At 50.3% G+C, this 17,513-nt stretch overlaps 1 protein-coding gene across 1 annotated transcript in view; it reads left to right on the top strand.

The window, feature by feature from the left end:
- The window catches only part of C2cd3 (C2 domain containing 3 centriole elongation regulator), a 93,656-nt gene extending 84,962 nt beyond the window's left edge, over positions 1–8,694 (top strand). The window contains exon 33 of the mRNA XM_055623307.1: positions 7,910–8,694. Coding sequence (XP_055479282.1) covers positions 7,910–8,059 — 150 coding nt within the window. The 3' untranslated portion in view covers positions 8,060–8,694. The remainder of the gene's footprint in view (positions 1–7,909) is intronic.
- The last annotated feature ends 8,819 nt before the right edge of the window (positions 8,695–17,513 follow it).

Here is a 17,513-nt window from a genome sequence, read left to right on the forward strand (position 1 = left end):
GTTTTTCCACGAGCAATCCTTCTGTTTCCCAGGTCAGAGTTCAGCCTGAGCTGAACCCATGATGTCCTTTATGACATTGTCTGTGACCATTATGGGGAGGCCACTTTGGACGCCATAGTTTCCATGGCGCACTTGTTCTACATTGCAGTGCTTCCTGCTTATTCCCAAGTAAATACCATCACTCTTTAGCATCAGTTATGTAGTTTGACACTAATAACATAGGTACCAGAAGTTCAGAGAAACATATTTTTCAAAATGTTTAAAGCACTGAAGTAATTGCCATGGGTTGTCAGAACTTTGAGTGTCTCACGTTTGCTTTATATTTAAGTGAGAATTACATTTGGGCAGTTTGCAGTTTCTGAAAGTCTCAAAAATGGCCTCAATGGAAGGAGAGCCTGCTGCACAAGCATAAGGAGGGTCTGAGTTCAAATCCGCAGCACCACATGAAAGCTGTGTGGCAGTGCACATTGGAGGGAGGGGACAGGAGGACCTAGGAGCTCACTGGCCAACCAATCTGGACAAAACACAAGTTCCAGGCTCACTGGAAGGCTCTGTCTCAAATACTAAGAAGCCAATAAAGACCCTCTGCATTGACTTCTGGCACACATGGACACGTGCACCTGCGAACACATGCACATATACAGACATACATGCGATGACTTCACTTTGAAGAATGCTATTTACCCACATACCTGCTATTCTCATGCACTTCATTCTTCACGTACTCGTTGGTGCTGGGGCAGTTTCACCTATTGTGGACCTGCTGGTAACCAGAGCTCTCTGGTGTTCTCTGAGAGCTTTATTTCGCCTTTATTTTGAAAGTGATGATTTTCACTGGCTATGGAATTCCAACTTGGATTCTCTTTCTTTTAGCATTTTGGAGCTAGCTCACTGGTGTGTACCTCAGATGACAGAGTGTTTACCTAGCATGTGCAAAGCCGTGGGTTCAAGCCTCAGCACATGGTGATGCATGCCTATAAGCCCAGAACTTGGGAGGCTGAGACAGGAGGATCAGAAGTTCGAGATAACCTCTGATGAGACACTGGGGAAAAAGTAAAATCCCCATCTTTGGTCTTCCGTTGTTTTCTGATGAGACATAGATAACTGTTACTGTTCTCCAGGATGTTGTGTACTGTCTGTTTTTCAGCAAGTTGAAGGTCTGTCTTGGCTCCTGGCAGCTGTAACTACAGTGTTGTACAGTGTGGAGGTGGAGGGGCAGGTAGGAACATGCTGATCATTAGCTGACAGCATTGCAGGGCTACGGTTTGTTTATTGTGCTACACTATTTACTTACGTTACATGGATTCATTGGTATGTGATGAAGTTATAAAGTCTTAAGATGTAAAGATGATGGATGTGAGTTTGGAGCAGAGGAGTAGGTGGCTGGTGTGACTCAGGAAATCAAGGGAAGGCTTTTTGATTTTTTTTTTATGAGTGTTTCACCTGCATGTGTATGTATGTATACCACATGCATGCCTGGTGCCCCTGAAGGTCAAAAGAGGACATCTGATCCCTTGCAACTGGAATCACAAGTGACGTGAGCCACCACGTGGGTGCTGGCAACTGAACCTGTCTTCTGCAAGAGCAGGTGGTGCTCTCGGCCCCCAAGGAAAGATTTGCTTTTATGAGTATGTGGAGAGCTTCTGGGGAACACCCTTTTCACAAGACGGAAGCTTAGCTAGGTGGAATCCCTTAATTCCATTTAATATCTTTAATTTGAGTATCTCCTTGAACACAGCATTTAACTCCGATTTATTTCCTGGTGCCCCTTTTACCCTTGAACCATACATTATATATTTTTCCTTTCTCAGCTTGCTACATTTGATCAAGACACTCTTCATAAGAGTGAACCGCATGACAGAGTCTATGCTAGGCTGTTTTGAGACTTCCTTTGCCAATGTAATTAATCTAAATCTCTTTACCTTAGCCTCAGGCAAGGGCAAAAGCAGCCGTTTCTTTACCCAGATATCACAAGAATGATCTCCAGGCAGCATACTACAATTCTTCTCCTCTGAAGCCTGTTGATCCAGGCCCCCACAGTTGAGATCACCCTCAGCACCACTGTCTATCATGCTTCTGCTACTATGGCCCATTAAGCTCTACTTAAAGCATTCTTCTCCTTTCCTAAGCCAAAGTCCCAAAATCCACATTCCTCCAAACAAAAACATGGTCAGGCCTGTCACAGCAATACCCCAGTCCCTGGTACCAACTTCTGTCTTAGGATTTCCCTTGCTGTGAAGAGACACCATGACCAAGGCAACTCTTATAAAGGAAAACATTTAACTGGGGATGGCTTACAGCTTCAGACATTTAATTCATTATCATCATGGTGGGAAGCATGGCAGCGTGCAGGCAGACTTGGTGCTGGAGAAGGAGCTGAGAGCTCTATGTCTTGATCCAAAGGCAGCCAGAAGACTGGATGTGTTTCATACTGGGCATAGCTTGAGCATTAAGACCTCAAAGCCCTGTCTCCACAGTGACACACTTCCTCCAACAAGGCCACACAGCCTAAGAGTGTCACTCACTAAGATCAAGCAAGCATCAAACACAGGAATCTGTGGGGGCCGTACCTGTTCAAAGCACCACAACATCCTACTCTAACTATTCACCATTCCTTCTGCCAGCACCTGTTCCACACCATTGATTCCTCTGTCATTGCAGGAGATGCCATCTAACCTCTCTGCTTCTGCCCTGCCCCTGGCAGCCCGTTCTCCATGAGCATCTGTTAACCTTTAAGATAAATCACATGACTTCTCTGTTCAGAACCCTTAGTGACTTCCCATCAGTGAGTAGGAGAGCCAGAGCAGCTGAGTGTGAGGATAAGACAGGCAGGAATAGAAAGGAGTCCTTAGCTTTAAACTAGAACTGAACGTCTTCTGGCTGATATGGCCAAAGTTCTAGTTAGATTCAGGGAAAGACAGATTTGATGGCCCCTTTTACAGGGAGCTTGCAGCTCCACAGCAGAGCCAGCTCTTTAGGAACAGGAGATGGAGGAGCTGCCTATAAAGTTAAAGTCCTCTGCCGTGGGCCCTGCTTCCTTTTATTTCTGCAGTGCTAGGAGCAAAGTTGGGGTTTTGTGCATACCAGGCAGCTGCTCCGCAGATTCACACTCCCCTGAGCTTCTGGTCCCTGGAGAAGCTCTGGCCTCCAGAGCACTCATAGCCTCTCAAATACCATTTACCTACACCAGCACTTGTGAAATGGAGCCAACAAATAAATATGGAGGACAAGGCCTTGTCAGGGCTTGAGGAGAATTCAGCAAAGGGAAAGGGAAAGGCTTTGAGAGTTATACAACTTGGAGAGAAGAAACCTTAGGAAATCAACTAAACTGGGTGGTAGCAACAGTAGGCGGTGGAGAAGAGTTAGGAGAGGGGCCCTGGGCTAAAACAGTCAGCAAGCTAGGAATTAAAGAGCAAGAAGCAACCTGTCCTCTGAGCCTTGCCTCTCTGCTCTGCCTTCAGACTGCTTCTTTCCCGTGAGATGAGTCCTCTTTTGTTCTGTGCCTCCCCCTATCTCCTATCAAGCCCAGGCTCTGCCTGCTTCATATAACAGCCCTTGGTTAACCACAGGCATGGGGCCAGACACAATTCTCCATAAACAGTGAGTGTAGGCGGCAGGAAGTAGAAGACCATGGCCAGGAGGCCTTGAGCTGCCCACCTCCATCAGCCAAACCACAGCATTGCAAATTTGCCAGGGATGGAGGAGCCCCGGCCCAGCAGGTGAGCTGAGAGTCCTAGCTGTGGGTCTGCTGCTGGCTTTCTAAGGTCGCGGGCAGTGTGCTCTCTGGAGAGGTAGCACTGACTTGATTTTTGTATAGGAACGTAACTTCTGAATCCAACCAAAGTTTATAAAGTTGAGGTTTGCCAGTGACTATAGCCATGTACGCTGGAACGTTACCTGACTCCTGTGCGCTTTCTTTATCTGAAAAGTGGGTGTAATAGAACCTGTCACCCGGAGTGCCTTGTGGAATGACTTAGTTAGATATGCAGTTTAGAGCACTTCTTGCCACAATACAATGAGCACCACGAGTGTTGGTTGTCTTATTTTCACTCTCATTATTATCTAGATGTCTTACCTCTAAGCTGTTCTTCTGGCATGTGTGGAGGGGAGGGGAGTAATTGTAGGGAAGAAATGTTGGGAGAGAGGGCCATGATCCAAAGCTTCGGACCAGGGAGGGAGGGCACTAGCAAGGTGCAGGACAGCCCCAGAAGTTGGTGAGCAATTCCTGAACCATAGCAGCTGGCTGGGCCCAGACCAGAGTACAGCCCACATGACACCTAGCCACAGCAGTCACTGAAGCTAAGGCTTTGTGGCTCCTGTTCTCCCTAGGGCCAAAGAAATTTCCTTGCTTTCGTTGTTCTTCCTAAACCATGTAGCACCAGAAAGATGCACAGTCCCACAGTCACCAGATCATACCAGAAAGAGTCAGGTCCAAGGCAACCAGGGCCCCTGTGTCTCAGACTGTGGCCCAGGCCTTAAGGCTGGGCTTGCCCCTCTTGCTTAGCAAGAGATCTAGACCTGGTGCCTCATTTCTTTGAGCCACCAAGTCCCTACCCCTGAAGGTCACAGAAAGGTTCTTCTAAAGGCTACCTAAAGCTTTTAAAAGGAAATGAGCAACCTGGCCAAGGATGTACAGGAGTAAAAAAGAAGCCAGAACTGCAAACTGGCTGGTACCTCACCTGACCCAGATGGAAAGTTGATGGGGGCCTCCCAGAGAAGGCCTAGACCTGTTGCCATGTGCTGTGCCCATCTAGACCTGAGCTGCAGACAAGCTGGTGTGCAGCAGGAAATAGGAACTCCACCAGGACTGTTGCTCTAACCCATTCCTCTCTGGAGTCTGGACTTTGGAGACCTCCCACTAGTCAGCATTGGTTAGTGGGCTAAGGAGTCTGTCTGGCTCTCCTGCGCCCTTCATTGTGGAAACTGAGGGCCAGTGATGGTGTGAGCAGGCGTCCTGTGGGTTGGACCTCTTAGAAATGGCTTCTCAGAAGGACGAATGTACCAGGCAGTGAGGCAGAGAGGGAGCATGGGGGTAGAAGAGCCCTGAGGGTGGAGTGCTAACACGAGTGGAGAGTGAGCTGGGACAGCCAACCGTGCTTGTAGCTGGGCTGGTTAGATTCTCACCTTCCGCTCAGGCCTGGGACTCCCGTCTGAGTGTCCTGTTCCCACTTTCCCCTACTCCTACTGTGGCTGCTAAGTTCTCTGCCGTCTTTAGTGTCTGGGAAGTCCTTGTCACTGCCCCAGCGGAAGACAGCCAAGAGGGTGAAAGTTGAGCAAGGTGGCAGCTGTGTAGAGCCCTCACACAGCCTCTGAGGCAGCAGCCCAGGCAGCCTGGCTGAGCAGGGCAGCTGTTTCCTTTCAGTTTTTTATCTCTGCAGTGTTTTTTCTCCCTTAAGGGAGCTGCTCTAGAAGAGAACAGAGCTTCGGCCATGAGCCAACGCAGAGGATCTCTTATGGGGACAGCTGTGGAGCACATACCTACCCAAGCACTAAGCATACCTTGAGGAGGTAGCAAACCCTGATTCTGCTCAGGACCTATGAGGCCTAGCTTCTTGCCTGGGGTGAGAATGAAAGCTTGGTTTTGCTGTACTGCAGCTCCCCTAAGTAGGAGCGTGGGCGTATATAGAGGAATGGCTAATACATCTGGGGATGTCCCTGCCCTGAACCGTTTCCATCTGCCCAGACCTTCAGGGTTATGTGTTTTGCAGTGGCAACTCTGATAGTCTTTAGTACTTACTAATCAAGATGTTTGTTAAACCCTTTTAAAGTCAACAGTTACTACTGAGCATGTGTATCTCTACCCCCTCTGCCCTGAGCCTAGGCCTGGGCCATATAGATAAGGGCTCCTTGGTCACTGGGTCTGGGTGTGGATGTGGAAGGTTGGCTGAACCAGCCACCTTAGCTCCAGCTCCAAGGATGCTAGGACCCAGCAGTAGCTGTAGGCCTGTGTGCATGCCCTTCCTCCTTGTGGGTGGCCTCACTCCCACCCCAGCTTCAATGAAACTCAGCCTGTCTTAGACCCTGGAACTCATTGAAGTCTACCTGGACCTTTTCAACTCTTACTAATGGGCTCCTTTCTCTGTGCTGCCAACTCCAAACCTCATCTCTGTGACTGGTGGGTAGTTCGTGTGTTCACCTCCCTTCTATCTTAAGGAGCTCTGTGAGGACAGGAATCATGCCTGCCTGTTGGCGTATGGGTTGATCAGAGGGAGTAGGTCCTAAGCTTACAGAAGGCTTGATGAGCCACCAGCAGAAGTCTGTGATGGTCATTTTATGAACTGAGCAGAACTACTTAAGTCTCTAAAGTAGAGAATGAACTTGTAACAAGTGTGGAAACAGAGATCTGGTCTTAGGATTTGACAAGTGATTAAAAATCAATGCCTGTGGTCAGAGATGCGTGGTGAGACCCTGGCTCCTAAGTAAAGGTCAAGACCTGTTTCCCATCTGGCTTAGTCTCTTCGTTCCCTTTCACATTTCTTTTGTCTGTTTTATGCAGTTCTAAAATGCATAAAAGAAAATGTAGTGTAAGCCACAGCTAGTGACTCTAAAGATCTATCTATAGCTACAGCCCAAGAATTGAATGGGACTAGTGTCACCTCCAAACACCAAATCCCCCAGAGAAGCTTAAAAGTCTTGCAGAGAACTGGAAGGATGTATACACGGTAGACAAGCAACCACTGGTTCTAGAAGGAATGAATGAGGCAGTTGCTGCAAGAGAAGTCTCTTCCCACCTGATGTAAACCAGGTCATCATGTCCCAGCTCACTGCTCTCACAGGTCCTGGCCTGCCTGGGGTCGTATGTATTAAACCCTCTGGCTCATGACCTCAGGAGAGCCCAGTCTGGAGCCAGGGACAACATGGAGACACTGGCTCCTGATCCCTCCCCTGGCCTGAGGTGTTACTTTGGAAGGAAGAGCTACAAACCAACGAATGGCATCCTTCCCGTTTGCCTAGACCTGCCCGGAACACAGAGCTGTACCCTCAGGCTCTGTCATGCAGCCCAGCCTGGTACTGCTTATTCTGGGTCACCAGGAAAGCCTGCCTAAGGGCCTGCTCAACTTGTCCATCTTCCCTTGGTGCTTAGAGCTCTAGACTGGCAAAGACCATCCTATTTGCCCAGCCCCCTTGTTCATGGTTGGGAAACTAGCACCCAAACTATAGAGAGAAATAACCAGCTCTCATCCTCCTTATCTCACTCTGGCTGCTACCCTCATTCTTTGGGTAAGTCACTGTGTCTTGCATGTTTAACTCTGAGCTACAGAGCCAGGATCTACTCTGTTCATTTCTGCCTCCATTTGACATATATTTTCCTATAGAACGGAACAGTGGGATTTCTGAGTGTACTCATCCTGGAGCTTCTGTAGCTGGACCTGTCTCCTGTTGGCAGGCTTACAGGGTACCAGCTGGGGAAATGGAGTGGTGTGGTAGAGTCTCATTGCTCCATCGGCCTGGGAAGGCTGGTGGATTTGGGGTCAGGAAAGAGATCTTCCCTTAGGGCAGGCTGTGTGCTGTGAAGCCGAAGACAGTGCCCATCGTGACGGCCTCTACTCCTTTCCATGCTGTTTCTTCCCTACCTGGCCTCCATCTCTTCCTTAGGGGCCTTACTCCATCCACATGCCCAGGCAGCTCACTGTATAGGTCTGAGCCCCCTCAGCACAGGAACCTGACAGTATGGCAAAAAGGAAAAAGTGAATGAGCACACGGCTTTGCGGTGCTGCACAGGTGGGATTCCCACCACAGCTCTGCCACTCAGAACTATCCGACCTTGAACTAATTGCACCTGAACTGTGGCGTTATGAGGTGGTGTGCAAACCTGGCACCTCTGCAGAAGTGTTAGCCATAGGACCAAAATCCCCCACTGGCAATGCTATATCCTCGGTGCTAATCTTGCTGACTTCCTCCTCTCCAGGACAAGAGTGAAGCCACCAAGGGAGCCCTCGTCCAGAGGCCTGGTCGTCCCAGACCTAACTCCCTCCCTCCCAACCTTCCTGAGGAAGAGACTCGCAGGATTGCACGGATATTTTCTTCCCAGTATTCCCAGAAGACTGATGAAGCCTGAGAGACTGAGGGAAGCGGCTCCCAGCCAACTCCCTCAGCTTTGTTCAGCAAAAGGTACCAGGTCTGTTTCCCTCGGCATCCTGACACCACCACGACCATTACCCTGTCCCATGGGTATCTTGAAACCTAATCAGCTAAGACTAGAGAAGTGTCCCGAACAACCTAGCCCCGCCTGCCAGGACCTTAACTTCCTTCTGTAATGACGCAACAGCTGGAAATGACTCCAGTGCCCAAGTGTCCCACCCCAGCTTCTGACTGTGGGGCCTAAGGAGGACCTCTGAGCAGAGGAACCAGTGCTCTTGAGCTAGCCCACTGCTGACCAGAGCCTTCCCTCTGATTGAATAGGACAGGCTATTTTTGCCTTAAATTTGGAGGAGGCATACAGTAAGTGTGTGCATAGCTGAGAAAAGTCCAGGGCCCTGTCCAGCTCATTTGTTTGGAAATGAGGTATTTGATAGATATAAATTATTTTTATGATGTATTGAATTAATCAATAGAACAGGGGGAATCACCTCCTTTAAAACTGTGTTTGATTGTCTGAACCCTAACCATGTTTTTAACTTAATGCTTGTTTTTTTACTCAGCTCTGAAATGCATTGTTCTTGCATTTGTTTTAATAAAAGTATGACATTTGTATTCGTGTACAAGTACTATCTGGGTTGGTCACTGGGAAAAGGTGTTGGGATTCATTTGTACTCTTAATACAGAGAGAAAGGTTGACAGCCATTACTCAGCCATCTGGAACAAGGGGCCTGGGTCCCCATGAGACTTCTGGGTTCTTGCAAGTGGCAGACTGGCCCACATTAGAGTGGCACCAGTGTCCCTCTTCTGATGGTTTGGGCTTTTGCTTGCTCATTCATGGTTTGTCTTTTCCTCTGATGACCCTGGAAATCTCTCAGCACAGTGAAAGTCTGCCTAAGACCCCATCACTTACAGTCACCTGTGTTACTCAAGAGGATGTCTCTGTCAGAACACAGCCACTTGGGCAGCTGCCATAGACAAAGCCCTATGGAGGTGACTCTGAAGGGGTGCAGAGGTACAGCACAGCCCAGCAGGGTGATGAGGCTAGGAGGAGCTACCAGAGGGCCCTGCTTGTCACCCCTAAGTGCATGTCATTTCACTGAATCCTCAAAATAACACTATGATGCCCCTCCCACAGGTAAACTCAAGATCAAGGAAGTCAGATGCATTGCTTCTGTGTAGCTAGAATATGCATCAGGACACAAGATACACATACCCAACAATAAGAGGCTCTGACCAAAGCAGGGCGCAGCCAGTAAGCGTCCTAATTTAGGGCAGGCCCAGGCTGCTGCACCCAGGGAAGGGTTCCTGAAGGAAGCCCGTACGGGGTAGAGCACGGGGAAGGGAGCAAAGCACAGACAGCTCCAGAGAGAACTGGAGAGTGTTCTGGGCCATATCAGTCCAGCCTGGCAGTGTCTGTGGCTCTGGCCTCGTCTGGAAGGCACAGACACTGTTAGGCACTGACTTCATATGGTTGCTGTGAAGATCAAATGGGGTGTTTGTGAAAATGCTTTGCTGGCATTTGGCACATAATGGAAGCTTGGGAAATGTCAACCACAACCACTCTTCCCAAACTCCAGAAATGAACTAGTAGAGGCAAGTGCACCAGTACCCAGAAGGCCAAGCCCTCCAGCCTCCTTTTGATGGGCTGTGCACCTTCAGCCCAGCCTGCTCTCATATTTATTTCTTCTCCTTGAGCTCACTCTGCAAGCCTGTCCCCTCCACAGCCAGAGGCCGGCCTGGCCCCAGGTCTCACACTCAGCCAGAATAGCCTTCTAGCGCCTAGAGTTCCATGCCTCTTAGGGAATAAGAAACCTCCAGGTTCCAGGCCTCAGGTGAAAAAGATCATTGCCATATGCTGCTCCTGTAAATAACCTGAAGGGGTCAGGCGAGGACAGGGCCACAGGAGGACATGGGCCGCAGGAAGCCTCTGATGACAGGCATGGTGAAGGTCTGAAACACCGACAGGTGTGTTATTTACCAATATCTCATCCCGGTGCTAGCTCTGAGGTGACGTGACTCACCAAGTTATACATCATGTTTGTCACCACAGCCAGAGTGAACCCCGACTTCTTTATCCATGACCTCCTCAGACCTGAAAACAGGTGTCTGTGGTGACCCAGAGTCTGTGTCGGCCAACCTTCGAACTTCTCGTGGAGGCATGACTGGGAGAGCCCCAGGCAGACCCGCCCTCAGGAAGCTGAGGCCGGGGTCAGCTGAGTTCTCCTCTCTGGGTTTCTCCAGGACCTGCCACCTGTCCCTCCCACACACAGCTCTCTCAGTCCCGCCCAGCTCCAGATGAATAGTTCTAGACAGCCCAAAATCACCAGGCAGGGCCTGGTCCAAGAAAGAGGATAAACATTCTAGCTAGCACAGTACCTACCCTGCCATGGCTCTGTGCTCGAGTTCCAAAATGACTCTGCCTTCTCTGCCCTAGCTATCTTCTTCTCCCCTCTCTTTGCCTCCCTTCTGTGTCACCCAGCTCCCAGCCAGGCTCAGCTACGCCTCATCGTAACCTCAGCACCTGCAGATGGACTAGCCTGCAGTGGTTGCCGGAAGGAATTCTGCTCACCCTGCCCCATTTCACTCTGGCCCCAACATGCCCATGCCAAGTGCCGTGTCATGGAGAATAGTGGTTACAGCAGATAGACCTAAAGTGTGTTAAAGGTTGCAGGTCAGGCTCTGCCGCGTACCAGCTTGATGACCTTGGGAAGCCACTGCCATTGAGGTTCATCTTTCTGTGTGAAACATTGACGCATGAGGGCCCTGCACAGCAAAGGAGTAAGTACTGATACACACTACAGCATGTAAGATGTAACGTGGCTGGGAGAGAAATGAAAGATGCCAGCCTCAAGACGCCACTCATTCTGTATGATCCTACTCAAACAGAACATCTAGAACAAGTAAATTAAGAAGCAGAAAGATGGGTGGTTGCCCGAAGCTGGGTGGAGGGGGAAGGGCGGCTCATTTTGCTTTGTGTTTGAGCCGTGCTAGCCTGAACTAGAATATAGCGGTTGCTTAAACAGTATTGCAGTTGTGTGCTCTAAGTGGGCAGATCGCATGCTATGTTAAGTACATCTCAAAGCCGTTGTGCTTTGTTCTTAAATTTAGGACCCTGGCAATACCTGCTTCCTAGGCGTATGGGAACTAGAAATGATGTGCCTAAAATATCAGGCACCTAATGGGCTCCAAGAGATGGTGCTTAGCATCGTTGTTGTTTGTAAGAAGACACCCCAGAGAACCCCTGTCCTAAGAGGCCTTGACCTTTGGGCTCTCAACGGTGACAAGTGCACATGCTCACACAGCCTGTATCTCCTGGTCATGAAGGTAGCCCTCCTCTTGAAAGCCCAGAGCCATATTAAAGAGCCCTAGGACAAGACCTGGAACTCACTGGTCCCCTCCCTGCCCTGCCCCTCAGCAGCCCGCCTCTTGTCAAGTGATCAGACTGTCAACTAGCTCTTCAGAATTAGGTTTCAGGTCAGCTGGTGCGTAAGGCCAGTGCCGAGCCAGAGGCAGCAGAGACAGTGAATGGTGAGGAGGGGCCATCAGATCCTGCTGCTGCCCCCCTGGAATGGAGCCTTAGGGGGCCCCTGCACTACCCAACCTTGGCTAGACACAAAGGTAAGAGCCCACACCTTCCTTCAGCAGTCCCTTCTCCCTTGCCCCTCTGCTTGCTCTCCCTTCCAGGAATGCTCACAGCCAGGAGCTGCTGGAGATCACCATAGCGTGACAGACCAAGAGTGATTCAGTCTAGCCAGCCCCCACCTGGTAAAGTTGAAGGAACTGCAGGCCTGGGGAAGGCCTTGACTCCCACATCTGCGTTATTCCCCAGGACTCCTCTTTGTCCTGCTGGCTCCTCTGCTGGGATTTTACTATTGCCAGATAGAAAGTGTCCCTCTCCTCTGGCCCAGGATCCCCCACAGAACACAAAGCTCTCTCTAGCAAGGGTCCTGGGGCCCTTCCCAGGGAAGAGATGATGAGGGCACCTCTGGGCTGGATCCTGGTCCAGGTGCGTGGTAGACATTTCTAGAGCCTGTGGTCACTCTGCCTGGTGGCTTCCTCAATGAGATGCTTTGTTGGAGAGAGTCGGGTTAGGCAATACAGGGCATACTCAGCAAACATGAATGAGGCCCTGTAGGCAGAGCGTCCCATGCTGTGGGCACCTCAGCAGAGCTACAAGGATGAAGACTGTTCTCAACTTCCACCTCCAGCCTGTGGCAAAGGTCTGCTGCCCACCAGGGTTCCTCAAATAACAGTTGAGGTGCAGCCAGAAGGAGGTCGGGGAGTGCTGACCTCAGGGAGGTTCCTACTACACCTGCTATTGTTGCCTCGTCCACACTCTCAAGGAAGTCTGCCGACCTTTCTATCTCTGATGGATGGCTCAGGGGTACTCCTAAACTTGGGTACACCCAATCGCAAGCTCTTAAGCAAGGACAAGCCTCAGTGTCTCTTGTGAGTACTTTTCCAACAATGTTCTCACTGGTCTTAGAACCTCATCACTCCCCTCTTATCTATCCCTGCTGCGTGCATCAGCATGCTCCAGCTGCCCAGCCCCTCCACGGTCTCCATGGACTGATTGTAACTTTGGCATTTGCAGCCCTCTGCCAAAGGGCCCTGAGATCACTTCTGACCTCATTTCCTGTCTTCTTGTCTTGGTAGGAATGATTCTTGGGCCAGCTGGCCCTCTGTCTGTCTTAGGACCTTCCCTACTACAGTCTTCATAGAGAAGGAGGGGAGGTTGATCCTGTCCCTGCTTTGGAGGCTCTGGCACAGCTAGAAAACAGTTGCAGATAATGGGGCAATGCTACAAGACAGGAGGGTCAGAAGTAACAAAGGACAAAGTAGGGAGAAAGGGAAGCCCTGCTTGACACGGCAGCAAAACTCAGACACAGTCCTGGCCTCAGCAGGGAGAAACCTCTGTTAAGTGCAGGACCTGGCTCAGGACCAATGCCCCCTGAAGTTTCATTCCCTCCGGCAGAAAATACTCTGAAGTCACTGGTCCCTGACAGTGGCCGTACATGGGCCCTCTGCCTGTCTAACCTCAGTGTTCCTCTCCGAAGTGCAGCAGAACACAGAATTCTTCTGTGAGCCCGTGAGTGGTCCCAGACAGGCTTTGAAGAAGGGACACTAAAGAACTTACCCCAAGGGCCTGCCCAGCTCTGAGTGAGCTTCAGGTGCAGGGTGTCAGGTCACCCAGCAGCCTAGCTCTCCAGGGCAAATCCAAGGCTTGGAAGAGAGGCCACCAGGATGCCATAAGGAGACCTGGCTACTCCCACAGTGCATTCCAGGCCAGGGCAGGGGATCCAGTACCTCTCTGCTGGGAAGGAGCCAGACCTGGCTGCTCTTCTGTAGGGCAAAGGGGAATGGAGCCCTGAGCAAGTGGAGTGTGTTTCTCCAAACAGGCCTACACTGCTGTTCCCTAGCCAAGTTGGCTCCAAACACCCTAAGCCTCAGGCCTCAATCTCCAAAGAAGTTGTCCCCTCCTGGAGCTTGTCTCAGTTTACAACTCAGGCAGACAAGAAGATGGGCTGAAGGAAGAGCCTGGGAGAGCCAAGGCCTGATACACCCACCTACACAGCTCTTAGCCTCTCGGGACACATGGATTGGTGGGCCCTGGTATTCATCCAGCCTTCCCCAGACTCATATGTTTGGTTTTATGAAGCATTCAATAGCTGCTTTGAATGAATGCTCAACAAAAGGCAAACCCCGGAGGAGCCAGTTATCAAACTGACTAGACAGTGTGTGATGTAGCAATGACAGCTTCGTTGCTTGGCCATCAACAACCAGATTGGAGTTCTGTGACCAGTGGGGTCAGTTGGCCTCTGTCCTTTTTTTTTTTCTTTCTTTCTTTCTTTCTTTCTTTCTTTCTTTCTCTCTCTCTCTCTCTTTCTTTCTCTTTCTTGCTTCCTTTCTTTCTTTTTCTTTCTTTGAGGTAGGGTTTCTCTTATAGCCTTGGCTATCCTGAAACTTGCTCTGTAGACCCCCAGGCTGGCCTCTGCCTCTGAAGTACTGGGATTAAAGGCATGTGCCACCACTGCCCAGTTTTTCATCTTTTTTAAATAATTATTTTTTTAATTTATGTGCACTGGTGTTTTGCCCACATGTATGTCTGTGTGGCTATGTAAGATCTTGCAGTTGCAGATAATAATGAGCTGCCATGTCGGTGTTGGGTATTGAACCTGGGTCCTCTGGAAGAGCAGCCAATGGCCTTAACCACTGGGCCATCTCTCCTCCCAACCTCTTCCCATCTTGAGCCTCTGTTTTCTCATCTGTAAACTGTCCTGCTTTTTCCCAAATGGTTTTGAACATAAAATAGACTGAACACAGGCTTGGGCACCAGGGACTGGTGCACTGAGCAGGCTAATGTCCCCAAGTCTCAGCTGCCTTTCCTGAGAGGTGTTAAGAATCAGGGGAGATGGTATATGGAAAGTCCCCACTTCAGGATCCAGAGCCCAGTGGCCAGGCTCTTCTGCTCTGAACCCTGGCTTCACCCAACAGCGGTGCCTCTCAACCTGTGGGTCATAATCCCTTTGGGGGTTATATGTCAGACATCCTGTATATCAGATATTTATATTACAATTCATAACAAAATTAGTTATGAAGTAGCAGCAAAAGCAATTTCATGGTTGGAGGCCACCACAGCATGAAGAACTGTATTAAAGGAAGGTTCAGGCCTCTGCCTCCCCCGGGCCATCCTTCTCATCTTCCTAAATAGCCAAAAGCCCTTTTCAGACCTCACCTTCATTGAGCCTCATGTCCCTATAAGCAAAAGGCTTGATCTTCCTCCATCCCTTCTTGACAGTTCCTCTCCACCTATACCAACCACAGTCCAGCTTGCACTCAGTTATTTGCGGGCACCACCTAAGCCAGCCCTTAATGCCTTCTGGAGAGCCTCCACAGGCAGCTCAGCACAGGGGCTTTCGTTCTGGGGTGCCAAGCACAGAGCGCTGTGTGCAGTGGGTCTCCACAGCACGTGCTGGCTGAGTCCCTGGCTCAGCTTAGTGACATGATGTGAAGATGGAGTTAGACAGATGTGAGGATCTTCCAGGAACGTCACCATCTGCTTTCTCAGCAAGTGCAGCGCTCTGGGTGGGCGTGGTCCCTGTTCTTGGGGACAGTGCATCTGAGTGAGAAAGAACAGCAGCAGACGAGGGTGAGGGGTGATCCGTGCTGGGAGATGGAGGAAAGGGATACTGAGCTAACATTTGAGTTCAGTGAGTGAGTAGGGGGGGAGAAAAGTGGGGAGAGCCGAGCCCTTACAAAGGGCCTTGTAGACCATGCCCAAGGTGTTAAGACTTCATTCTTGGTAGAATGAGGAGCCAGTGGACTGTTTAAAACCAGGAGAGTAGCAGTCTCCGACAGAGAGAGGCTTAGATGTAGGTCTCCAACAGGGAACACTTCCTGCCTCTGCTGTTTAGACCCAACTTTCCTGAGTCCCTGTCTAACTCCATCTAGAGCTTAGTGGCCCTTAACATGCAGCCAGGGCTGGGGATATAGCTCAGCTGTGGTGTGCTTGCTTAGCATACACAAAGCCCAGGGTTTAATCCTCAGCACCTCATAAACTGGATATAGTGACATACTTGGAAAGTAAGAGGCAGGAAGATCAGAAGTCCAAGGTCATCATTGTTACATAGCGAATTTGAAGCCATCCTGGCCTACAAGAGACCCTCCCAAAAGAAGAGAAAAAGGAAAAAGAAAGAAACATGGAATGATTTCCAGTTTTGCCTCAGACCTTCCTTGAGGGAGGGTTCAAAAGCCACCCTCTGGAGTAGGAGCCAGGCCTCCAGACTGGAGCCCAGCAGCCATGGGTTCCAGGCTTGGTCCATGTCCCACCGACTCGGCCACACTCATCTGTTCATACCCTCGAAGACAAGCCAACCAAGCCTGTCCCATCTCTATCTTGCCTTACCAGTGCCTGGTGTGGAGGTCAAGAAATATCTCATCAGTCAGTAGTCACTTTGCTCAGCATGAATTAGCACACCAAGTTTCTTCCCAATGGGAGGATTTTTCAGGGAAAGGTGACAGCCAAGTTCTTGGTTCCTGAAGGTGTAGGTTCAGGCGACATCACAGAGGAAACCAGAGTTGTATATGCCAGACCTGAAAAGATTCGAGACGTCACCTGACCTAGCTGCTACCCTTTGGTACCTAAATGTTCCCTATTGATTAACTGAGATGCATACACACACACTTACACAAAGTGTGGGGGGGGGGGGAGAAAATCTCAAATATATGAGATATCTACACAAAAAAGTATTCTTCATTGGCCCAAGACAGGGTAAATGCACCTAAGGTAAGCCTGAGAAGACAGGATCAGAGCCCAGATTTCCTAACCACTGGCCCAGAATCCTGCTGCCCTGTAGGGAAGGGTGCACACTGTTACCAATTCCATGAGACTGGCCCTGATCTGGGAATGGGTCATTAAAGGACACCGGACTTCAGCTCACCAAGAGAGTGTCTGAGCTAGTGCACCAGTGAATGGGCGCTGCCAAGAGAGGGCCTCAGCACAGAAGATGCCAGAAATCCGTTTGTAAGGACAGGGGGCCACCCGTGCTGGTGTAGCCGCTGCCCAGAACACCTGAGGCTAAACTAAGCCCCTCACACCATATGGTCTGAAATTCTCCCCTGGGGTCCTGTCTTCAGCTGAGAAGGGTCTCCTTGGTGACGTGAGAGGGTTCATGATGTAAGCCAGGCAGAGCAGCCATAACCACCCAGACAGCAGAAGTGTTTGTGTGTCAGATCATTACCCTCAGAGCAATTGGGAAGCAGGGGGCTCAGCAACTTAGTACCCGAACCCCCGTTCCACCAACAGACCACCAATCAAGAAATCCTACAGAGGGTTTGCCCTATACTAGGCCATAAATCCAATCCCCCACCACAGGAGTGGTATATATGCAGGCATCCCTTTAAGGGGAGGTGGCTTAGTCCAGGATGAATGGCTGTCTCCTTGGGCCATGAGGAATGTTCCTGTTTGGGAAAGAGGCATGAGGCACCTCAGAGAGCTTGATCAGTTAGGAAGCAGCAGGACACTGGAGAACATGATGCCTGTGGAGTCAGAACCAGGCCTGACACCTGCCCAGAATCAGTTTCCTCAGCCATTCAGTGATGATACCAACGGCCCTGCCTGCTTCCCCCCTGAACCCTCTGTGCAGAGGTGACAGGGATCAGTAGGTGTGAAAGATGGGAAATGATCGAGTGTGCCGGCCAAACTCAGGCAACTTAAGTGTGGCAGTACCCAGGCTATGACTCGGTAAAGCCCCTTCAGAGTGCTGTGGGGTCCCTGGAAATGGGACAGAGCCAAGGAGCCCTGGCGCCATCTGTTCCCCTGGCCTTTCTCCTGCAGCTTCCTCCCTGAGCTGAAGCAGAGGGTTTGCAGGCACCCTCTCTCCTCGAACCTGAGCAGGCACCAAAGGAAGCAGGCCCACCCTCCCAGGACC

This window comes from Psammomys obesus, unplaced genomic scaffold (assembly GCF_907164565.1).
Source record: "Psammomys obesus unplaced genomic scaffold, mPsaObe1.curated_primary_1811, whole genome shotgun sequence".
In the NCBI taxonomy this organism is placed as follows: Eukaryota; Metazoa; Chordata; class Mammalia; order Rodentia; family Muridae; genus Psammomys; species Psammomys obesus.